General features: G+C 36.9%; 2 protein-coding genes across 3 annotated transcripts in view; one reads left to right on the top strand and one right to left on the bottom strand.

Annotated features, from left to right (window-relative positions):
• The first annotated feature begins 944 nt into the window (after nucleotides 1-944).
• Nucleotides 945-15,687, top strand: recql4 (RecQ helicase-like 4). Its single transcript, XM_079380655.1, has 24 exons — nucleotides 945-1,264; nucleotides 1,845-1,878; nucleotides 1,974-2,074; nucleotides 2,187-2,333; nucleotides 3,000-4,045; nucleotides 4,122-4,221; nucleotides 5,046-5,196; nucleotides 5,277-5,393; nucleotides 5,731-5,883; nucleotides 5,966-6,058; nucleotides 6,240-6,376; nucleotides 6,575-6,658; nucleotides 7,576-7,764; nucleotides 7,838-8,020; nucleotides 9,094-9,292; nucleotides 9,377-9,654; nucleotides 10,240-10,377; nucleotides 10,552-10,837; nucleotides 11,654-11,783; nucleotides 11,874-12,040; nucleotides 14,684-14,873; nucleotides 14,996-15,164; nucleotides 15,245-15,353; nucleotides 15,436-15,687. The coding sequence occupies exons 1-24, from the start codon at nucleotides 1,181-1,183 to the stop codon at nucleotides 15,555-15,557; spliced, it is 4,407 nt and encodes a 1,468-aa protein (XP_079236781.1). The 5' UTR covers nucleotides 945-1,180; the 3' UTR covers nucleotides 15,558-15,687.
• Nucleotides 15,688-19,497: 3,810 nt separating this feature from the next.
• The window catches only part of oxr1b (oxidation resistance 1b), a 54,618-nt gene continuing 48,997 nt past the window's right edge, over nucleotides 19,498-25,118 (bottom strand). For both annotated transcript variants that reach the window (XM_079380359.1, XM_079380360.1), the window contains 6 exons: nucleotides 23,977-24,057; nucleotides 21,372-21,491; nucleotides 20,947-21,099; nucleotides 20,715-20,810; nucleotides 20,517-20,590; nucleotides 19,498-19,671 (listed from right to left, as the gene is read on the bottom strand). In XM_079380359.1, the coding sequence (XP_079236485.1) occupies nucleotides 19,536-19,671; nucleotides 20,517-20,590; nucleotides 20,715-20,810; nucleotides 20,947-21,099; nucleotides 21,372-21,491; nucleotides 23,977-24,057 (660 nt within the window). In that variant the 3' untranslated portion in view covers nucleotides 19,498-19,535. The remainder of the gene's footprint in view (nucleotides 19,672-20,516; nucleotides 20,591-20,714; nucleotides 20,811-20,946; nucleotides 21,100-21,371; nucleotides 21,492-23,976; nucleotides 24,058-25,118) is intronic.

The following is a 25,118-nucleotide window of genomic DNA, read 5'->3' as shown; positions in this document are numbered from 1 at the left end:
TTACCACAGGTGAACAACACGCTGACACGGACACTTACAGTCTGCACAGACAACGGACACACAGTGAATATATAATCTAGTTATTAATTAATGGTCAATTAGATTAAATCCTAATTAAATTCCTTTGAGTGTCTATTGACGCTTTAATTTTATTTTTTTTTACCATTTTTATTGCCTAGAAAAATAACCCAAGTTATAACACGTGAATATTCTTTGATTGTTATGTCTGATTGTATTTTATTTGGCATAATTTTAATGTATAGGATTCTGGCACAGACATGTGCTATATGTGAACAGCTCATTCTTCCTAATAAGGTATATTTCTACATTTTTTTTTCATTAATATTTTTATTTTGCATATAGCTATGTTATCACATGTAATATTTGCTATCATATACAGTACATCTATTGGATAAATGATCATGTTTGAAATAGTGATTTGTTTTTTTTATGTACACAGGGTTCAAATGAGATTGTGCCAGTGATGTTCATGGGAAAAAGCTACCACGTGGCCTGTTATGAAGGAAAAAGCAACATTTAATCACTGTTCAGTCTGAAGAAACTAATAATTATTAATTGTTTATGTTTTTTGTACCACTGTATTGTTGTTAAGAACCATGTAGTTGATGAATGTTGAAACTTGAATTTAAGTACCATATAATATATATATATATATAAGTGCCATGATATATTTTTGACATCGTTAGTAAATTATTAATAGTATTAATAAGCATGTATTGCCGGTATGTTATTAATTCAACTTGCTACCAAACCAAACTGTGTTGTCAGATAGGTTTCTTTAATTATATTTATATTTATATATAAGAGATTTTAAATTGGATGTTTTCATTTTATTTAAAGAAAAAATACGGTAATAAAATTGACTGCAATATGACCTTTGCGATCTATGCAATGATTTTGTTCAGGACTTTTATTATGACATCACCGGAAAGAGGCGGAAGTCATCTATTGTTGATTTGAGATTTGGCGCGTTCAGAGAAAAGTCGAGTGATAAACCTAAATGATCATTTATTTAAGATAAATATGTTTTTTTCTTTAACATTTGCGTCTCTGTATAACTGACACGGCCCTTTTATATTGAGTCTGACGTCGTTATGAAGGAATTATAAAAGGTTGTTGGATGAGTTTGTGTTTTTGTTTTCGCGGATAAAGTGAATAAATGGATCGATACAACGACGTTAAAATCCTCCTGAAGAAATGGGAACAGTCTTTCTTCCAAATAAACAACAGAAAACCTAATAAGGTGTCGTATATACATCAATATTCTGGAATATTGTGTTGTTTTTAAGTTTTTAAATGCTCTGTATTATGTGTGACCCTGAAACACAAAACCAGTCATAAGGGTCAATTTTGAGATTTATACATCATCTGAAAGCTGAATAAATAAGCTTTCCATTGATGTATGGTTTGTTAGGATATGATAATATTTGGCAGAAATACAACTATTTGAAAATCTGGAATCTGAGGGTGCAAAAAATATGAATATTGAGAAAATCACCTTTAAATTTGTCCAAATGAAGCTCTTAGCAATGCATATTACTAATCAAAAATTAAGTTTTGATATATTTACAGTAGGAAATTTACTAAATATCTTCATGGAACATGGTCTTTACTCAATATCCTAATGATTTTTGGCATAAAAGAAAAATTTATCATTTTGACCCATACAATGTATTTTTGGCTATTGCTACAAATATACCCCAGCAGCTTAAGACTGGTTTTGTGCTCCAGGGTCACATATGTTGTTTTATATATTGTATTTTATGTTGTTTTCTTCTGTTGTTGTTTCATTAATACTGTCCAAAACTAATTTTCTTTTGAAGGATGACATTGATAAAGCTCCAGAGGAGACGAGGCGTAAGTTTGCGTTATTTTTGTGATTTGATTAGTCACATATGTCCGTGTTAGGATTTAATTATTTATTTTTACCCTGTGTGTTTTTGTTTTTGCAGAACTCTATAAAGAATACCGTTCTCTTAAAGCAGCAAAAGAAAGGAATGGCACTGGGCAGGAGGATCACGCAAAACCCCCAGAGAGTCAGCCTTCTACAGCTGTAAGAGGACAAATCTAATTCATTCATTTGAGCATTCATCAGCCGTCTCTGTAGTTTCTGAGGATTATAACTATTTATGTTTAGAATTATTAAATGTGTTCACTGTTTTAAGGAATCTGGATGCTGGGGATCTCACCTCAATCGGAAGAATCTGCCGGCTGCTGTACCAAAACTGTCATCAGATGATAAAGAGACGCTGAAAGCTTCAGCTCAGTACTTTGGCATGAAGTTGAAGAACAATCTTGGAGCTTTAACAAAGGTGAATGTGACTTTCACTGTGTCCTGAGCTGGGTGATATCATTAAAAAAATGATCTCAAGTTCATCTCATGACAATATGTGATATATTGTGATTTAAAATAAATTATTATTAATATTTAGTTGAAACCAATAAAAGTAATAAATTAAGGTAATGAAAAAAGAATCAGTCTTAATCAAACTATTTTTTAAATTTAAAAAGTAAAAATAAAATAAAATGTTTAATTTAAAAAGTAAAATACAATAGAATATATTTTTTAATTAAAAAGATAATAAAAAAGACGTGTATAATATATTTTTTCAATAAATGTTTTAAGATTTAAAGCTGTTTGTTACTGCGTATATATTATATTCAGAAACCTTTCTACTCATTATTTTGACTGATATCATTGTGATATTTGGTGGAAATGGCTCTTTAAGATATAATTTTATTAAAAGACATAATGAAAAAAATCTGTATATTATATTAGTAAAAATATTCAGAAACATTTCCACTGATTCATCTTTACTATGTTGTGCTTTTTGCATTATATAACTTAATTTATGTGACATTAATTGCTGTTTTTAACAAATAATGGTACTTTGAAGCAATTCTTAAATGTCATTTGACATTAAATAGGCTCCAGATTATCTGTTCTCTTATTTTTTTTGTCACGTACTGAATTCTAGGAGCGATCTTTTTCTCTGAAAAAAGCAACAACCCCTCGCCGAACACCAGTGAAACCACTGAAGGACACTCCAGACTGCAGTACAGCACCGACAGATGTGGAGACTCGCACACCAAAGCCAGCTAACACGCATCCAGACCCCAGCGTTGCTCCTGTACAGACGGCCAGCACAGAGTTTGAGGACGAGCCATCAGATCTCTATCCATCCATAACCCCCTCCAAATCCTGGTCTCCAGCTGTGGGCTCTGCACACAAGAGCTTGGAGAAGGTTCAGTTTCTTAGGCAGTCCATGACCAAGAGGTTTTCCTCTGTGGACAGCAGCTGGCTTGCACGCTGCCAGGTTTTCGATGAGGTGGAAGAACCTCAGAAACCTGTTTCTGGGAATTCAGAGCTGTCCAAAATCGAAAACAGTGTCTTACGACCTACTGTTAAAAGCGAAACTGCGTCAAATGAGGGTCAGACATCTCCTAAGGCTTCACTGGAGAAGAAGAAATCTTCCTTTTCAGAGGATGGTGTACAGAAAGGTCCAGTAGCATCTTTAGTAAGGAACAATGTGTTGGTGTTGGATGCAGAATTGGGCTCCCTTGGGCCTGATGGTGAACAGGTATATCAAAAAAACACTGCTGCTCTCATGGGAGATGACAAGGCCAGTTCAGAGGAGCCTAAATCTGCTTCAAACGCTAAGAAACGCAAACCCAGGGCTAGAAAAGATCAAGACTCAGATGGCAGAGCACAGGCCGAATGTGGCAAAAAAACCAAAGGTCGAAAAAGACAGAGGGAGGGTGATGATGATGTGGATGAATCTGAGGAGCAGGAAGGTGGAGTGAAAAAGAGAAGGAGAACTAAGAAAGGAGAGGCAGCTGGAGAGGATCAGCCCAAAAAAAGAGCAAAGAAGAAAGGAAAAGTTGAGGAGGAGGATGATACTGACAGTTCAGAGAAAAAAGCAACCCAGAAACGAGAAATTCCTCAGGAGAATTTGCTGGGAGAGGTGGATGAGCAAGAGGCCAGAGCCGCTGCGTATACAATGAAGAACACTGTTAGGGTCAGGTGGGTACCATGAGCATCAATTATTGTCACATTTTGTTTAGTGTTTTATTGATTTATTGTCCTCATCCTGAACCAGGCCTACCAAAAACACAGATGGCAACTTTGTGAAAATCAATTTGAAGAAGAAGTCCCATGTCAAAGGGTTTGCTTTGAGAGGAGCTGCACTAAGGAAACAGGTTGTTTGATAACACCTAAATTTACTTCTTTTAAGGAATAGTTCATCCAAAAATTTTAATTGTTATATTTTGCTGAACCTTTTTGTTGCTGTAAACCGATATAACTTTCTACTGTGAAATACAAATACAGATGTTTCAAAGGAATTTGGACACAATGACACAATTTAAATACATTGACAAATTTTTGTGTTTGGTATTGTTGATGTCAGATTTAATGCATTTTAAATCTTATGCAATTATGGATTTCTGTCATTTCCAGCCTGAAGTGTGATCCATGTGATTTGCGTAAATCCAGAGGAAACACATCAGCCATCAGCCATCATCTTTGTTTTGTGAATCGTTTATATCTCTGTTGTCATCAAAAAAGAAGCTTTAAAGTCTCCCAATGGGTTTGCGCCAAAATAAAAGCCCTAACGTTTGAAAGCAAAGAAATTAAGACAGATAATTTTGCTGTTCTGTAAAATACTGCTGTTATTATTATTATTATTATATACTTTTTAAAGCAATATTTTACTAGTACAATAGTATTATCATAATTGTATTTTTTAAATTTAATTTCTATAGTTTAAATAATTATATAATATTATTTTCAATAATAATATCATGATTATCATTATTGTATAGTTATATAAAATGGGGAACAAAACCGGTTTTGATCACATGCCTGACTAAAACCCCCTTATACATTGTAAAATTGCTATAAAGTAGGGCCTTATTACTTTTACTTGTTTAAAACATACTGTAAATACTGAAACGATCTGTTTATAAAATGTTTTCATTGGGTAATTCGTTATTGTGGTTTTCTCAATGTTTTATCATTTTAGATGTACATGCAGAAGTTCCAGCTGAAGGGCGAGCGGTTTGGGGGCGGAGTTGGGAGGGGTAGGGGGCGGTTCGGCGGTTTCAATCGTCAAGGCGACACCTGCTACAAGTGCGGCGGGACGGGTCACTGGGCACGAGACTGTCGAGGAAGAGGTGAGAGGCTGCGCAGGTCACGTGACTCTGCTCTCATGAATTTGCGGTTATGTTATTGATAACCTGGGTTTTTGTTTCAGCACCTGTTGTGAGTTCTGCAGAACAGCAGGAAACCCAAGTAGAGGAGGAGGAGTTTGAGCTGCCCACGCTGGAGGAAGTTGCTCGGGCGACAGGAACTCTGCGGTCAGAGCCTATTGGTGGGTCTGCATGGGGCACATGGTCAATTACAGCGATTAGTCACTTGTCGCAAAACACCCTAGCAACCCAACTGTTTTTATTAATAGTTTGAATTAGTTTGTATTTTATATTTTTGTTTTCATTTTAATTTCAGTTAAAAGTTTTAGTCATTGTACTCTGTGTTTTTGTCATTCTTATTAGTTTAAGTGTATTTTGTCATTTCAATAAAACTAAACGAAAACATCTTGCCTTCGAAACTAGCTAAAATAAAATAACATTAAAAATGTATTATAATTTATAATATCCATGCCACCCACAATAGCAAAGGTAAATAAATTATTTGTTTTCTTATTTCAGTGGCCCCTCCCTCTGTGGGTCGAGACTCCTCTGAGAAGGAGGATCAGGGGGCGGAGATACTGCTCAATATCATCAGACCAGATTATGAGCGGCCCGCCCCTCCTCCACCCATGGAGCCGCTCTACAGACCAAAGGATGATGGGAACGTTCAAGGTATGCCACATTAATGTGCTGTAAGAGCTTAATTCTGTGCAAATGCCTTTTTATTCTCCGTCTTTCCTTTTATTTTCCACAGATGTCCCGCCAGAGGTGTACGAAGCACTTCGAGACTTTGGTTACAAGTCCTTCAGGCCTGGCCAGGAGACGGCCATCATGAGGATCCTGTCAGGTGGGAGGAAGTTATTAGAAGCTTGAGGCATTACTACATTTCTGTATTTCAACACATCCATACTGCAGTGCAATATGAATCATATGATTGATGCTAAATACAAATTACATACCAAATGATGAATAATTCACATCAATTCTTTGTGTGTCCCTGATCTCTTGGTGGTTTTGTTTTCATTCAGGTCTGTCCACACTAGTGGTTTTGTCCACTGGTATGGGCAAATCTCTTTGCTACCAGCTTCCTGCGTACCTGTACGCCCAGAGGTCAAAGTGCATCACGCTGGTGGTGTCTCCTCTGGTGTCTCTGATGGACGATCAGGTACGTTTGACTTTGTGGTGGAAATTTAATTTAATTATTCCAGCAAATACTATGTTTATAATGCAGGAAATTCTCATTCACATTAATTAGCTGTATTGTGTAGGTGAGAATTAATAAGACCATTTATCTTATAACAACCACAGGGAGGTAGAACAGCCATTTAATGTTTTTTTCCTTCATTTTAAATTGTTTGTGAAGCTCTCAGGACTCCCGCCGAAGCTGAAAGCTGCCTGCATTCACTCCAACATGTCTCGGAAGCAGAGAGAGGCGGCCATTGAGAAGGTACAAAAATAGAAAATAATTTACAAATTATATGTGATGTTTTTTCGGCACTGATGTGTTTATTTGAATTTGAAGTTTTGTCTTTTTTTTTTTTCATGTTTTTATTCATTTTTTAATTTATCTGTTTAGTTTTATTAATTTTATTTAATTGTATTTTATTCATTTTTATTTTTAATAATCTTAGCTCTTCAGCTTATTTTATTTCAAGGCATCATTTCATATTTTTAATTTTTTTAATTAAATTTTATTTTAATGGTTTTTGTTGTGGTTAACTGTAACAACACTGATCCTGACCAGACAAGTAAATCAAAATATTATTAGATGTATGAATAAAAAATCAAGTATCTAAATGCGACATTTGTTCAAGTTCAAGTTCAAGTTGAGCTTTATTGGCATTCTACGTGTGGGGACATACAGTGGAACTAAATGTCGTGCCTCGCAGGACCACGGTGGTACATAAATACAGACATACAACAATGAAGTAAAAAAACACTATAAACCTATAGAAAACACTATAAACCTATACACAACTAACCTACTGACAGATCTTAACTATAAGTACACTATATATAAATATTTACCCTATACAAACTAAAAAAAATAAACAATAAAAAATACAAACTATACAAATGCTTCACATAAATACTGTACATGTGCAAAGAGAAACATTTTGAGTCAAGCAGCTGGTTGGGGAACAGTGCAGGATGATTTGTAGTGCATGAGCATGTAAACATACATATATTGCTGAGTCTTTTGTGGGATTGTGTACACGCAGCAGTGTGTGTAAAGTGTCTAGTGCACATAGAGGAGCTTTGTTTTTCAAAACGTAATTTATATCAGCAAATTAGGGCAAGATGTTCTTAAATGAATCTGTGAGTGTGTATGTCTTAGTTTGATGTGTTTTATTGTGTGTGTAGGTGAAGGCCGGTCAGGTGCATGTCCTGCTGTTGTCTCCTGAAGCTCTGGTTGGTGGAGGTCACTCAGGGTCAGGATGCCTCCCTCCTGCAGACCAGCTCCCCCCTGTGGCCTTCGCCTGTATCGACGAGGCTCACTGTGTGTCTGAATGGTCACACAACTTCCGGCCCTGTTACCTGAGACTGTGCAAGGTTTGTCTCTCAAATGAATCCTTTTTTTCTTCATTTGATCATTGCAGGATTTATGTATGTTTGTGTTGTGTAGGTGCTCCGGGATCGGTTGGGTGTGCGCTGTCTGTTGGGTCTCACCGCCACGGCCACTCTGTCTACAGCGCTGGACATCGCCCGACACCTGGACATCAGCGATCAGGACGGAATCGCCGTCCGTTCTGCTGCTGTCCCTCACAACCTCCAGCTGTCCGTGTCCATGGACCGAGACAAAGAGCAGGTGCCTTTAGAAAGTCTTGTTTTCATGTAAGATGTTGCAGACTCAAGGTCATTGCACACTGAGTCCGAAATTTTTGCACGTTAAAAAATAAATACGACCTCACGTTGTGCCAATCACGTTTACACACTGCCTCCGAAACTTTCGTCCGTCATAAAAAAATTCTGATCAGGTTTGAATTTCTGCGTTTTTGCATCCGTAGCATGCATTTTGATTGGAAAGGATGAGAAATACGAAAAAACTGTAAAACGCACAAGAAAATTTCGGACTCTGTGTGCAATGACCTTAAGTCAAATGCAACTAAACAACATTAATCTAGAGAAATTCATTTCAATGTGACTGTTTCACTGCTTGAATCGCTAAATATGTCTTTTTTTTATTTATTAAATTTTTTTTTTTTTTTTTTGCCAAATTACTTTTTTTTTGTACTTTGTTTTAGTGATTTTGTTACTCATACTTTTCTGCTCCAAAAATATTGGCCAAATCACAAATTGTCATCATTCTCTTAAACCTCTGTCTAACCTCTGAATAGCGAAATGGCGGATCATTATGATACAAAATTTTGAACTTAATTTTACATTTAAAATTGTAGAGAAATGCAATGCTTAAAAATCTTTTTCATGAGGTTATTTTGGACTTGGCACAAACAAGCTGTTACTAGGGGTGGGCGATATGGCCTTAAAAATATATCACGATGTTTCTTGTAATTATTGCGATAACAATATCATTGACGATAATTCAGGGAATCCTGTTTCTTTAGAGAAAAGTATTATCTTTCCTATTTTTACCCAAAATAGGGTGTTTACTTTGTGTACTGAGTACACACGTAATGTAATAAATGTTTTAATTCATACTGGAAGCCGGAGGGCGCCCTTGCGCAGAAACCCCACATATGCATCGCAGAAGTAATACTACTGACTTATACTTATGTCAACAACTAGACTTTATTGTTATTATCGCGGGAAGACTAATTATTATCATGGGGGGAATTTTTACCGGTATATCACAAACAATAAGATATCACCCATCCCTAGCTGATGCACTGGTCTCAAATACCTTAATGTGTTCTCCTACAGGCTCTGGTGTCTTTGCTGAAGGGCGAACGCTTTGGTGCTCTAGAGTCGGTTATTGTCTACTGTACCAGGCGAGAGGAGACTTCCCGTATCGCTGCACTGCTGCGCACCTGCCTGCAGGGGGTGATGTTGAGAGAGTCCTCCAAACCAGCTCCAGAGGATGAGGAAGACAATCCTGTAGGGAAGAAGAAGAAAGCCCTTGGTAAATACATCAATGTCATACAAAACACTTCTGCTCCTTCGCATTGTTTTGAGGTATTTATTTCATTTTTCCACATCAACTCAGCCAGGAAGAAGATCCGTAAGCCTCTGAAGTGGATTGCAGAGGCGTACCACGCCGGGATGTCTGCATCAGAGAGGCGGCGAGTGCAGAATAACTTCATGTGCGGGGAGCTGCGTGTGGTGGTGGCCACCGTGGCCTTCGGTATGGGCTTGGACAAGTCAGACGTGCGTGGGATCATCCACTATAACATGCCCAAAAGTTTTGAGAGCTATGTGCAGGAGATTGGCCGAGCAGGACGGGACGGACACCCAGCACATTGCCACCTGTTTCTAGACCCAGAGGTCTGTGCTTGTGTAGTACTTTTAGCTATTTGTAATTTTACATTAGTATATATATTTTATACTATGTATTCTATACTATTATAGTATTATTAATTTTCACTTTAATTTTAGTTGAAGTTTCAGTCATTTAGTGTTGTGCTTTTGTCATTTTTATTAGGTTTTGTACTGATTACTATTTAGGCTGAATTTATTTCTATTTCAGTTTTGTACTTCAACTTATTTTATTTTAGTTTTAATTTACATTTTAAGTTTTTTTCTTCTAATATTTATATTGTATTTAATTTCAAATTGATTTCAAGTAACAATCTATTTTTTTATATTTATTTTAAATTTTAGATAATGATAACAAAACTGCAGAGGATGTAGGATTGGTAATTTTATGATGTGGTTTTGTCATTGTTATAATTTTTTTAAATGTTACTATTTAGGTTAATTTTTTTTTTTCTTCAACTTTAGTACTCAGCTTTCAATTATTTTATTTCTGTTTTAATTTACATTTAAGTTTTTCATCAAATTAATTTTTTTTGTAGTTACCAACTACACTGCAACAATTTTTTTTTTTTTCTATTTGTATATTGCATTTAGGGTGCAGACCTGCATGAGCTGCGCAGGCACATCTACGCAGACACAGTGGATTTTTATACAGTGAAGAAACTGGTGCAGAAGGTTTTTCCTCCATGTAAATGCAGACAGATTCAGCAGAAGCAGCAGAATTTGGCACAGGTGACACTTGAGTAATTACAAATATATAGTTTTTATTGTATTTTCATATTTACTTTTTATTTTGTGTTTTTTATGTATTTTGTTCATGTTTTTATTAGTGTTATTTATTTTATTTATGTATTTATTTTTATTTATTTTTGAGTTGCACTGAAGTCCGAATGTCATACTCTGTAGGCTGCAGAAGTATCTGACAGTGAGTTACTGGAGATGGAGGTTTGTGAAGACACTGATCCACACCAGGAGAAGGTGACCGAGACAGTGACTCCCTCAGACCAACCACCACTGCAGACACACACTGCACATGAGCACAACAAACCAACTCCGACGACAGAGGAGGAGCCGGAGGAGAGCGACGGCAGTCTGAAACTGAGTGACGTGTGTGTACAGCGTGCGTGTCACACACATGAGAGAGCCATTCCCATGCAGGAGACCGTGGAGACCCTCGACATCACAGAAGAGAGTGAGACTTGGATAAACATGAGAGAAAGTGCTGTAATACAGAAGTTCTGAGAGTAGATGTCATGTTAAATGGGATAGATCAACCAAACATCATTTACTCACTCTCCTGAGACATACATGTTTTTTGGGGGGGATGTGCATCTAGGAATTAATGAATAGAACATTTATCCACCTTGCAGATTATAGCAAGATCAACACAAGAATTGGCACAAAAAATATGTGGATTAAAACCCAAACACCATAAATTTTTTTTATTATTTTATGGTGCTTTTTTATGGTGTATTTGTAGTCCATTGTCATGCACCAGGTGGATGCTGCACACTGGTGGTGGACAAGGAGATACCCTCCTTACTATGTAAAGCGCTTGAGTGCCTAGAAAAGCGCTATATAAATGTAACAAATTATTATTGTCATTGTATGGACAAGAGCAGGTTCATTTTCCACAAGTGTTACATGAAAATAAATGTATTGTTGCTTTTGAATGAAATTAGGGTGCTTCAATTATGACAGTATAGATTAATATATGATCATAATATTTATATTTTAATTATTTTTCCTATTTTCATCTTAATCGGGGTTATTCTAGTTAACTAAAACTGAACTTAGTCTAAACCATTGCAAAATTTTTTTACTTGGAATAAAATAAAATAAAAAAAATGTATTTAGTTTTTAGACATTCTTATTTCAGTTTTATTAATTTTTTTTACTTGGAATAAAATAAAATAAGGGTTGGGGTTTAGAATTTTATCTTAAATTTAAATAAATTTATAAATGTTACCTTGCCAACTAACTAAGCTAAGCATGTTTTGCGTTTTAGGTCTGGAGACTCTGTTGTGTTACCTGGAACTTCATCCTCAGCAGTGGGTGGAGCTTCTTCATCCGACGCTCTCCATCTGTAAGCTGCAGTGTTACGGCGGTCCGCAACAACTCCGCAAAATCACCAAACTGTACGTTACTCTTTCGCAGTGTTTCAGAAATAGCTTTCGATGCTTGTAGAAGCTCATCAGTGCTGATTGTGTAATTTTGTATGTTGTCAGGTGTCCTCCGGTCACTGTGGCTCTGGCGCGCAAGCGCATGGCGGGGGAGCGCGTGGAGTCATGTGACACTCTGGAGTTCGACGTGGTGGAGCTGGCGGACACTATGGGCTGGCAGCTTCCTCTGGTGAAGAGAGGCCTGAGACAGCTGCAGTGGGGTTCAGACACAGGTTAGAGGAGACCATGTGATTCACAGGTCATCTCATGCATGTTACAAACCAAAAGGACCAAACACACTTAAAACGACTAGCTTTATTCTGATTGGATCAGACCTGTAAAATTAAAACAATGTACCTCCCCTAGTAGGGCTGTCAGTCAATTAAAATTTTGGTTGTACTTTAAGGTGTCCCTGTTACAGTGTAATTATACATTTATGAACAGAGTGTGCTTACTGGGAGAGCATAAGTCTAAGTGGTCGGCCATGACATGCGGAGTCCCACAAGGCTCAATTCTTGCACCGCTCTTGTTTAGCCTGTATATGCTCCCACTAAGTCAGATAATGAGGAAGAACCAAATTGCCTATCACAGCTATGCTGATGATACCCAGATTTACCAAGCCTTATCTCCAAATGACTACAGCCCCATTGACTCCCTCTGCCAATGCATTGATGAAATCAACAGTTGGATGTGCCAAAAGGTTTTTCAGTTAAACAAGGAGAAAACTAAAATCATTGCATTTGGAAACAAAGATGAAGTTCTCAAGGTGAATGCATACCTTGACTCTAGGAGTCAAACAACTAAAAATCAAGTCAAAAATCTTGGGGTGATTCTGGAGACAGACCTTAGTTTCAGTAGTCATGTCAAAGCAGTAACTAAATCAGCATACTATCATCTCAAAAACATTGCAAGAATTAGATGTTTTGTTTCCAGTCAAGACTTGGAGAAACTTGTTCATACCTTTATCACCAGCAGGGTGGATTATTGTAATGGTCTCCTCACCGGCCTTCCCAAGAAGACCATTAGACAACTGCAGCTCATCCAGAACGCTGCTGCCAGGATTCTGACTAGAACCAGAAAATCTGAGCATATCACACCAGTCCTCAGGTCCTTATACTGGCTTCCAGCTACATTTAGGATTGATTTTAAAGTACTTTTACTCGTTTATAAGTCACTCAATGGCCTAGAACCTAAATACTTTGCAGATATGCTCACTGAATATAAACGGACCACTCAGATCATTAGGATCAAGTCAGTTAGAAACACCAAGGGTTCACACGAAACAAGGGGAGTCCGCTTTTAGCTATTATGCTGCCCACAGTTGGAACCAGCTTCCAGAAGAGATCAGATGTGCTAAAACATTAGCCACATTTAAATCCAGACTCAAAACTCATCTATTTAGCTGTGCATTTGTTGAATGAGCACTGTGCTACGTCCGAACTGATTACACTGTATTCTATGTAATCACTTTCTATTCTTAACTGTTTTAAATTAATTATAAATCAATTTCTTTATTTTAATTATCTGTTTTTATTGCTGTGATTATTATTTTTAATGACTATTTCACTTTCTTTTAAGTAAAGCACTTTGAATTACCACTGTGTATGAAATGTGCTATATAAATAAACTTGCCTTGCCTTACTGTGTGGTTAGGATTAGGGTTTGGCTTAGGGTTACTTTCATGAAATTATGCATAATTTATTGTTATTATAATAGTAAGTACATGCAACGTGTTATTAAAAATTTTCATCTAGTTAATTGCATGGTGTTGTGATTAATTAATCTAACTGCTAAATAAATTTGGCAGTGAAAATACCCACAAAATATCATTTAAAGCTATTATTGTGTTAAATGAGAAATTATCAAGTAGACATTACAAATAGTAGCATTAGAAAGAAATATTTTATTTGATTCAATAAATTTATTAAACAAACCTTTAGGCTACAATGGCCTAACATAAACTATGGAACACAAAAGAAGATATTTTGAGAAAAATCTCAGTATTTTTTGTTCATGTAATAAAAGTCACTAACCCAAACAGCTTTGTTACTAACAGTCTTCAAAATACCTTGTTTTATGTTGTGCAAAGACAGTAAGTCATTCAGGTTTGAAATGATGTGAGCGTGAGTAAATGATGACAGATTTTTTTATTTTTTGATGAACTGTCCCTTTTATTTATTTTTAAATAAATGAAATGACACTCTAAAGAAGAAACTTAAACTACCAGCAGGTGGCAGTAAATGTATTTATGAGTCATTCATTCATTCGATTTGTTCAAATGGCCGATTCATTCAGGAATTAAGGAAACGACTCTCTCACTGAATGGGCTTTTGAATCATTGGTTCACACGATTCGTTCAAAACACGGATTTGTTTAGAAACGAAACACCGCTGTGTTGCTCACAGATGCACAACAGTTCTGCGGTGGCTTTATAGGTGACATTTTCTTTGGAAAAATTGAGCAAAAACACTATTTTGTTTAAAAATAAAACAATATTAACCTATTTACTGAACTGTTGTATAAAATCACATTTGCACTTGTGCTATTTGGACATAAACAGCACTGTGTGATATTGCTCTTGCTGCTCATGTTATATTGCTCATATCATGTTATATAAATATGAGACAAAAACTCATACAGGGGCATTTTCTGCCCCAATATTTGGAATTTTAGGGCATAACTGCATTTATGGAGTTTTTGCCCTGCATCATATTTGTCAACGGTCAACTGTATGAAATCTAAGATGTCGTATAAATCTGGGGGCGGGGTCAGTATGTTAATTGCATTTAAATAACGTTAGTTTGTCATAACTAATTAACTAATGCAATAAACTGACAGCCCTAATTCCATTATATTCTATCTCTTCATCTCGTCAGGTTCATATGGAGGCACAGGACGGAGTGGGGTCCATGTGGAGTTCTCAGCGCTGTCCTTCTATTTCCGCTCATACGGTGACTTGACGGCGGATGAGTTGGATGCGGTTTGTGCGTTTCTGCACGGCAGAGTGATGGCACAGGAGAGGACACAGCTGTATCAGCTCAAAACCTGCTTCAGAGCCTTCCGCAGGTCAGACCCACTCACTCACTCACCATGACTGAGCTCTTCTAACCATTAATGGTCCTTTACTGTCTTCAGGAAATCACATCATCTGTACTGTCTCTGAGTGGATGTGTTGTGTTTGTGTGCAGCGTTGCGTACCGTAACTGCAGTCAGTGTATGGATGATCTGGAAGAAAGCAGAAGTCAGGCTCTCAAAGAGCTTCTGCGTGATTATTTCGACAAGAGGAGAAACCTGGACCTGAGCAAACACTATCAGGAGGAAGAGGAGGGCGAGGAGGAAGAGCTGAACAAATGCAAGGTGTGACACTTTCACAGTTTCGTTTATGACGTGAACTCCCATTTCTGTCTCTGAATCCTGTTGTTGTATTGTGTCCTCAGATGAGGGACTGGGAGGCTCAGATCTGTGCGGACATCAGAGGTTTCCTGTCCAGTCGCAGCGATGAGAAGTTCTCCGGTCGAGCCGTGGCCAGAATCTTCCATGGCATCGGTTTGTTTCTTAGGACTTTTCGCTTCAACTATTGTAATTTGTTTGGGGGATTTTTTCAATATGTGTTTCTGTGCCCCAACAGGAAGTCCATGTTATCCAGCGCAGATATACGGACGTGACCGAAGATACTGGAGGAAATATATTCAGTTTGATTTCAATGAGTTCATTAGTTTAGCTACACAGGAGATCATTAGAACGAGGTAACATGATCTCACAATGCTAGAGTCTGAATTTATTTATTTGTGCTGTTTGTCACTCTTTTAAATGTTCACATGTTGTGTTTTATAGCTTTCTAGACAATAAAGACTTTTCCAGATAATCAGGGTGATCTGTTAACACAGTTGTATTTGCTTAATCTGTCCTGTAGTGGGCACTACTGTTTTTTTTCCCCCTTTTTTTTTTTTGATAGCAGATCCAGACAGTCAATTGACACATTTATACTAAACAATCCCTAACAACAACATATATTACAGTTTTTCTCGATTGCTTAAACACATTTCTTGAAACTATGCCTCGTATTCTCAAAACAGTAAACACGAATCCATAACTTCTAACTCAATTCCCCAAACTTCCTATATTCAGGTCAAAATGAAGCTCTCCACTCAAAACAACTCAATCTTGCTGAAAAACCAAACTTTGCTCTCAGACAATGACACACAAATAGTCAAAAACACATACTACAACACAGTTTTACACACTGATGAGATAAATTCAAAACAATACTACAAAAACCGGTAATAAGTGTTGCTTTTGGTACTCCCCAAATGTTTTATTCCTCAATTTAATGTACTGTAGAATACAGTACAATACAGCAAACAACAAAAATAATTATTCTGCCCCAGTAATCCCGTCTTTGGTCTGGGACAGGCCAAAGAACCTCTTCAACATCACAGGCTATACTGGCCCTGGCCAGGCAGCGGGAGTAAAATCCTCTCGCATGCCTGATGTCCTTGTGTCATTGTTCACAAACAAGATAGGCAAAATGCCTAGTCATGTTGTCAATATAACAGTGCACTCTGTTAGTATTACCTGATGTAAACTATGGTAACAGTTTGGATGACAGTTACTGTACTGAAATGCAGAAGGCTGCACTTCTTATGGACTAGGAACTGTTTGGTTACCCACATTCTTCATAGTGTTTTATTTGTGCTCAACAGAATTCAGGTTTGGAACAACTTGATGACATAATTTTTGGGTGAACTATCCTTTTATGATTGCTTATATATAATATTAACGATCAACCATAAAACCAGATAACGTCTCAATATAGAAACGATCTCATGAATGTGCGTATAAATAGTACGCCAAATAAAAAAATTTGGAATTAAAAGAGTTAATACAAGGTCATATTTTCAACATCTTGTGTTAAAAGGTGTTTGGGAAAACTTACACTAGAGGGAACTCTACCACAAGCCAAACGTTCATCTTCAGAGACTGGCCTCTTGTGCAATTGACCGCTGTGCACTGAATAGAACCATTAAATCCATAAACACTTGCTGATTAATATACATTAATTAATACATTATTATACATTGTCAGACCATTTTAATCATTACAAATGATCATGTTCTTGCAGATTCAATAGTAGATCTTAGAAGAGCCTGCTTGTGTTATTTTCAATTGGGAGGGGAGTGCGTCTCTGGACCAGTTTGACTGCTTTCTGCGTAGTTTCAGAATTCAACACCATCAGACATGTAGTTCTAAATGTACATGATTATTGTCTGCATTCCTTATCTAACATTTATGTCAGTCAAGTTTGGTTTCCTTGTGGAATTATGGTTTTAGTGGCCTGAAGATTGTAACAAATACAGATCATTCTGCCTTACAAAATGCAATAACTAAACATTTGTGTGAAAAATGTTCCTCTTAGACTATGATCTGTGCTGACAAAGGGGGTTGGCTTAAGTATGCTTGCATTCAGAGAAAACTGAATGTGAAAATGAATATAAAATCAATCTTTGAGGAAAATCAAGCATCAGTTCCAGTGGTGGCATATTTACTGGTTTGGGCATTTGTAGGGAAGCATTGTTTTATCCCGTTTTCAAGTTGTCCAAGATTAAAGGAATAGTCCAGTTTGATGAAAATTTACTCACCCTCTGCCATCCAAGACATAGTTTGTTACTTCATCAGAACAGATTTGGAGAAATCTAGCATTACATGACTTGCTCACCAATAGATCTTCTGCAGTGAATGGGTGCCATCAGAATGAGAGAACAAACAGCTGATAAAATAATCCACATGACTCCAGTCCATCAATTCACATCTTGTGAAGTAAAAGGCTACGTTTGTAAGAAACACATCCATCATGAACACATTCTAACTTTAAACCATCGCTTCCATAATAGCTGTTCCTCCAATGAATAAGTGCATCCTCAGTTGTCCTCTTAAATCAAAAAATGGATTTCTTTCTTACAATACGCAGCTTTATTAATAGTGCAGCGATGCATGAAGCACTGCTCACACAAATCACTTTCAAACCAAGCAGCTGTCTATTGGTCAACACTGAATTCTCATGGTTCCTATTAAAAATAGATTTTGCATGTGGAATTTTGCAGTAAATGTGACCATACTTCAAGACGAAATTGACAATATTGTACTTTTGCATGCAACACAAATGTGCCTTTAATTTCTAATGGTCCTTGCACACAGAGTCCGAAATTTTACAATACGAGGTATTTATTTTGTAACATGCAAAATTTCGGATGAGAATTTCGAACTCGAAGACCTCAAGTCTCTCTCCTTCATGCATACACACACAAAACCACCAACACACCATTATTACATAGATTTTATTGTGATTAATACATTGATACATAATCTGTCAAGGATCTTCAAAAGGATTAATGACATTTCTTTGAGCTTCCACATGGGCATCAAATACTGGAAGACCAGGAATGTGCAGTTGGCCCCAGAAGGGCGTCCGAGTCCTTCGGCTCCACGATCCCACGGCATGCAGAGAGCATCAGACCTTCACAGCAAGACATGTGCTCTGACAACAGACGCGCGCAGTCGGGTCAAATGTTTGGGCATGTTTTCAGTTGGCCACAATGGGAAACTGCAATCACTTGGCTTAAACTTCAAGTCAGAAAACTGCTAAATGAGACAATTTCCCATCAATGTTCACAGTTTTTCCAACAACTTATGTGTCAATGTGCCTCTTTGGAAATACTGCAGTAACAGGCGTTCTCATGATCGCTGACAGCAGTCATCCTTAAGCCCCAGAGACTGGCTCTGGTTGCACCAGTCATTTCATCACAGTTGAACGCCCAGGTCACCTTATATACGGTTCCCAGGTTACCATTGACAAGAAGAGCCAGTCTCAAGAGACTGGTTACCTGACGAAAACTCAACGTTTACATTGGATTAGCATGTGCATATAGAAATTTATTGGAACAAATTTACAAGGAAAGTAGCACAAACCATATCACTGTCACACATAACAGCAATATGGGAAGTAGTTATGTACACAGTACACTAATAAAGGTATAAATATATAATTGCTATATGTATTTATATATGTATATATACTCCTTCAGATGCCCCACCCATCAAAATGGCTTCCTAAAAGACAAACGAAGGACTTGCAGGAAAGCATACGGACAAGAAAAGTGCACCACACGTGAATTTGCATGTTACTCCACATTTTTACAGCAACACGGTACTGAATATTACATTAAGTAGTGGCTTTTGAGTATATAGAGCCTGTGTGAGCGCACAGACATAGATAAATAACAGGGTTTTGAGATTAGATATTTAAAGTGTTTGAAATAGACACAATGCTACTACAGTTGATGAAAGTAGTAGGACTGAAAACCCATTGTTTTATGACTCCTGGGAAGGTCTGGAGCTACATTTCTTTTGGAAAGTCTACAACATTTCTACAACATTCTGGAAAAGCCATTAGCGCCCTTCCTTATCCTCAAAACTAGAGGACCTCAGGCTGCAAATGGGTAAAGAAACTTTCATTGGGACACCAGCGAAGAACACCCAACTGACCGTTTCCATAAGCGAAGGACGGTGTACGCTGTATATCTGCTCTGCCTCTATCAGGGCTTCTTAGGAGCAAAGTTGAGGGTGTACAATCAGTTATAGGGGTCTGTAGTGATGTGGAATTATAACCCCGCTTTATTGTGTACTGAGTCAGTGAGGTGGTGGTGTGGGGGGGGGGGGGGGGGGGGGGTGTTATTCAAAGGCCCATATTTCAATGTCCTGCACATAGAAGTCCTCCGTTTTCGAGAGCATTGGATTTCCAAAGGTCTTACAGGAGTGAGTTCTGCCATGATAGAGGTCGCCATCCAACCACAGCCCGAATTCACCCCTAAGAGTAGAAAAAAAAGGAATTAATTTATATACTATACAGGGGTGGCCAATATTATTAGAACACTAGTATTTTCACCAGCTAAAAAATGGTTTATTTCAATTATTTTTTATCTTTTGCTGTAGTGTGTCAGTAGGAAATACCAGTTTACATTTCCAAACATTCATTTTGCCGTTAATTGTAATAATCCAGTGAGATTTTTGTTTGTACAAGGAGTCTTACACAAGCCAGTGCTCCACACAGAGATCTGATCTGATCATCATCCAGTCTGTCTGGAATGACATGAAGAAACAGAACAAACTGAGACAGACTAAATCCAGAAGAACTATGGCAACGTTTCCAAGATGCTTCAAGAAAACTACCTGCAAAGCTACAGTACTGGTTTTTAGGCACTTGTGTAAAAATGCTGTAAAATGAGGATGCTGTCAAAAATGATGTCATAAATAGATTTTCTTTATCAATTAACTTCTATTAAATAAATTAAATCAACATTTGGTATGACCATCTTTTGCGTTTAAAACAGCTTTTGCCCTAGGTGCACTTGTGCAGAGTTTCTCAGGTAGCTTTGCAGGTTGGTTTCTAGAAGCATCTTGGAGATGTTGCCACAGTTCTTCTGGATTGAGTCTGTCTCAGTTTGTTCTGTTTCTTCATGTCATTCCAGACAGACTGGATGATGATCAGATCAGATCTCTGTGTGGAGCACTGGCTGTTGTCAGACTAGACAGATAGAAATAACTGACTTAAAACTATATTTTAGATGGTGAAAATACTAGTGTTCTAATCATTTTGGCCACCACTGTTTGTCACTGATAAATGAAATATGCCAACCTATTATCTTTACATACCCTCCACCACCAAATGCTAAGGAGTCCATATCTCCTTTCATGAAGAACATATTGTCACCAGTCCATTTGAAGACCTAGAAAAGTTCAAGTTGTTTAACAATGTTAACTGTCAATGCAAAAACAGTAAACAGTAATTTTATATTATATATTTATACTGCTCCATCTAAGACATACATGTTTGCTTAATTTATTCCCCACCTCAAATTCTGGAAAGAAGGTGAAAACAAACGTCTCTCCGGTGCCATAGAAGCCATCACTGACTTTAAATGGCTCTGAAGCAAGAGCTCCAAACATCTGCAGAAAATAAGCCAAAGATTGTTTTGAATATTTGAAGTCTATTTCATTTTCACAATCCCCACATACATATTTCCAAAAACAATCTATATAAAACCACACACTTTAGCTAAAACCCCGAAGCTCAAGCTAATACCTGTCCATCACTGTCCTTGATCACCATGAGTACCGGGGAGTCCTGGGCCTGCATGGCGCGGTACAGGCTCTTGATGCTCATGCCGTGTTTGGATGTGCTGTACGCCAGAGACCAGGGATAGCCAATCGTCCTGGGGGGGAGGTGCTTGGCCAGCTGAGGATTGGAGTTACAGGCCAGAAGTGAGTAAAGAAAAGCCCCAAAAGATCAGGACGACACAGAAAAGGCACATGGAAGCAACTTCAAGTAAATGTATAATAAAAATAAGGGCCTCTGGGAGCCAATTATACAACAACTGAAATGCCACAGGTAGATGATGAAAATGCCACACGAGTCCCATGAGAGCTAGCCAAAAGTTGAGGTGCATCAGAGATAAATATGATAAGGTCAGCATATAGATATGGACCCAAAAATCAACTATAACTTGCCTTCTCGATCTGATCAGGTTGCAGCAGGGCACTGGGCTCATTCAGACTGGGCCTGAATGATTCGGGTTCTGGGTCACTCTTCACCATGTGTTTGGAGATCACTTCTTCCTTGGTTGTGATCTGTTTAAAAATAGAAAGAAAAAGAGCTGATAAACAGGATCTCACTATTTGATTCTCCCAAAATTTCACAAACATTCTCTTACACTGAGAGCACAAAAATCTGGATGAGTCTGTATATTTATGGTTAAACTTCTTTAGAAAACTTTAAAATAGCACACCGTTTGTTCGTTCTATCTATCATTTGTTCCATCTATTCTTCATTCACTCACACTATCTACCATTCATTCATTCTTTAGTTTGAAATATCAGTCAATTTTTCGTTCATTCTATCTATTGTTAATTTCATCTATCCTTCATTCATTCGTTTGTTCTATCTTTTGTTTAACCAATCACTCGTTCTGTCCATCAATCAATGACTTTTTTAGGACTTGACTCCAGGTAACTGGCACCAGTAATATCAGATAACAGAATCTGCGCTATCTAAAATATGCCATGTAAACAGTACTCTCAAAGTAAGAGAACATTTGCAATGGTATCATGTCCCTCCACAGAGGGCATCAAAAGCAGTACAGCTCAATATGGGAGAAAGTCAGACTACAGGACGTGAGGAGTGAAGCTTACAGAGACACACATTTATCAGCCAGACAAATCAGGCTTTAAATCTGGTAATGTGTGAATCTACATCAGTACAACCTAACTGATGTGGACAGAAAAAGATGGATGGATTATCTCAAAGGTTAAGGAATGAGAATATAACCGTTGTTAAGCACAGGAATAAAGGTTAGCAGGAAAACAGGGTAGTTTGCCAACAGCAATGCAAACCAAGGAAAATATCCAAGAATCACATATCAAGAATTTACAATCCACAAACATCAGATTCGGAACTGATACTTGTTTTGTTTTTTAATTACAAAAATATATGAAGAGTTTATTTGCAAAAACATATAACTCCGTTTTGAAATATTTTTATGTTTTTATTGTGTTAGTTAGCTAGTATTTTTTTTTTTACCTGATCAAAAGAACCCAACTGCAGTTTGATTGAGATTAACTGGAATGCACAATGAAAAAAATTTGATTTTTGAAAATGGTTAAAAACTGAGTTATCTGTTTTTTGCACATGAACTCTTCATATTCAGTAAAGCCTCAAACTCTTGGATGTTTGCACTGTGCACTGGTTTCATGTTTGCAGGGAATAGGGTTAGTGCGACCTCATCAACACACTTTCAGGACTGTTTTTTTCTTTAAAGTCAACATGAAATGACATTCACAAGCATTTCACTAAGATAATGTGACGAATTTCAGACTAAAACATGATATTCAACAAGAAATAATGCATACAAATTTGAGACAAGCATTAAATGCGTGCAATAACTAATAGACTGCAGTACCTACAACGTTTACCTTCTAACAATGCCTACATAGTTAACATTAACCCTCACTGCCTTGTTAACATCAAGCAAAATGTGAAGCATATTATATATATATATTTTTTAAATATAAAAATATACACATTAATTACATAATAAAATCAGCAAGCAATAAAAAAAATAAAATGAATAAAATATATAATATCAGTATTATAAAAATACTTAAGTAAATAAGTAAATTACATTTTAATTTAAAAAAATGCATTGAAATAATATTCAGCTGTCAATGTGGAATGACTTATTAATACAACAGCAGTGCAAGCAATAAAAAATAAATGACTAAATATATAATTATAATATACTTACATACTATAATACAAAAATATAATGCAAGTGTAAATTTTACACGATTAAAGAGTACAAAATAAAAAAATGAAGAATCAGGCAGTGAATAATAATATACTTGTAGATTCATAATATAATATAAATTATAGTAGATTATTACAAAATATGAAATTTTGATGAAGTAGTAAAAAAAATAAAATAAATTGGAATACCATGCAGTAAAGAATCAGGCACAGTAAGACCAGGTAAGTGTATTAATAAAACAAATAAGGATAATTGTAATATCATGCTGACTTTAAAGAGTGTGATGATTGCTGTCTGAAGAGTAAGTCAGAACAAGCACTGCAGTCAAATGCAACTACTTTTAGATACTTGATCAAACTCTTCTGGAAAGGTCTCTGGGGGACAGCATGAGACTAATTACTATGCTTCATTTATTGCTTCCTCTTATTCAAGCCATCTAAAAGCCATTCTGTCATCCAGATGGAAATGCCAGTTGACAGATATCCAGTTTCAGTATTATTGCAGAAATTCTATCAGCCTTTAAGTGTCATTTCATATAAAAACGGCTGTATCTCAACTCAGGGCCAGTTTTATTATTCCACACTCCACATAAAGACCAGTGCAATCTGCTGATCAAGGGGAACAAATGCTGTAATAAAGCCATCATGCATTCTGATTTAGAAGAGTCTTTTTTTTTCAATTTGTGAAACCCTATCAGATTTGGTTTGATTTTCATACAGTATCCAAATTGTTGAGTTTAAAGTTGAAGTGATCAGCAGATATGCCGTGGCCTTCGTGATGGTTCTCGTGTGGAGCTGAGAGTGCGGCACCTGAAGACGTTTGCAGAGCGAGCGCAGGTCCTCACTGTTTAGCGCATCTATCCGCCGGTAGTACTCGGTCACAGAAACTACCTAATGCACAGACAGAATAGTGGTGTTGCATGAGAATCTGCCTGACATCCAAAAATTGGTATGTAAAGGGAGAGAAGTTATCTGGCATGTTCCTCTGCAGCTTAAACTCACAAACTTGGAGATGGAGGAAGGGACATGTTAGTACTTTTTTTTTTGCACAACCTAAATGAGAAGACCAAAATAAAAACTGCATTAAATAAGAACTAAATGACTGGCGAAAGCACTTTAAATACCACTTGACCCGTGTGTTTCCACAGACAGCTGCATCAGAACTGCAGTCAGACTCAGGCTGGGTCTCATGTGCCATGAATCAGCTTAATCTAACAGGATTCACCTGACGAGATCAAACAGCACTGTCTCAAAGACAGATCACACGTCTTCTGCAACAACTTCCCCTGACCAGCTGCTTAGCAGCATGTCATGTCTCCAAACAACATAAAACAGCATTTTCCAAGCTGAGGCATTGAACATTTGTAGCTATGGCTGTCTAAATCAAGGAATAATTAAGTTATCAATGTTTTTTTTAAAGAAGTCTCCGTTTATTTGATCATAAAACAGAAAGTCAAGAACAGATTGTAATAAAATTTCACAATTACTGTTTTTACTGTATTTTTGATCAAATACATAAATAGATGTGCACTATAAAAAATCCATAAATTATCATTTCTTATATTAAGCAGATATACAAAAGAAAAAACTGGTTAATTTGATGAGTTGCAAACATGTTGCTTACTTGTATATTTTTTAATCTGATATTTTTACTATAATGTACAATTACAAAATATTAGGCTACATTTTAAATAATAGCACAAAAAATATGCAGCTGTCAATGTGAATTGACTATTAACACAAAAGCAGTGCAACATCAGAAATCATCTATAATCGATAGCCACACATTTTTTCCTGTAACTGAATATTTTGATACATATGTGGTAATGAAAAACACATTACCCAGAACTCCTTGCCCCTCTTACTTATAGAGTTCATTTGCCCATGCTCACATATTAAAAAGCCCATCCCTAGTAATGCCATTGGATTTAACTCCTAAATGCAGAAAGCAT

The sequence above is a fragment of the Barbus barbus genome (genome assembly GCF_936440315.1).
Source record: "Barbus barbus genome assembly, chromosome: 27".
In the NCBI taxonomy this organism is placed as follows: domain Eukaryota; kingdom Metazoa; phylum Chordata; class Actinopteri; order Cypriniformes; family Cyprinidae; genus Barbus; species Barbus barbus.
The sequence above is the reverse complement of the archived record's forward strand: the minus strand, read 5'-3'. Positions and strand labels throughout refer to the sequence as shown.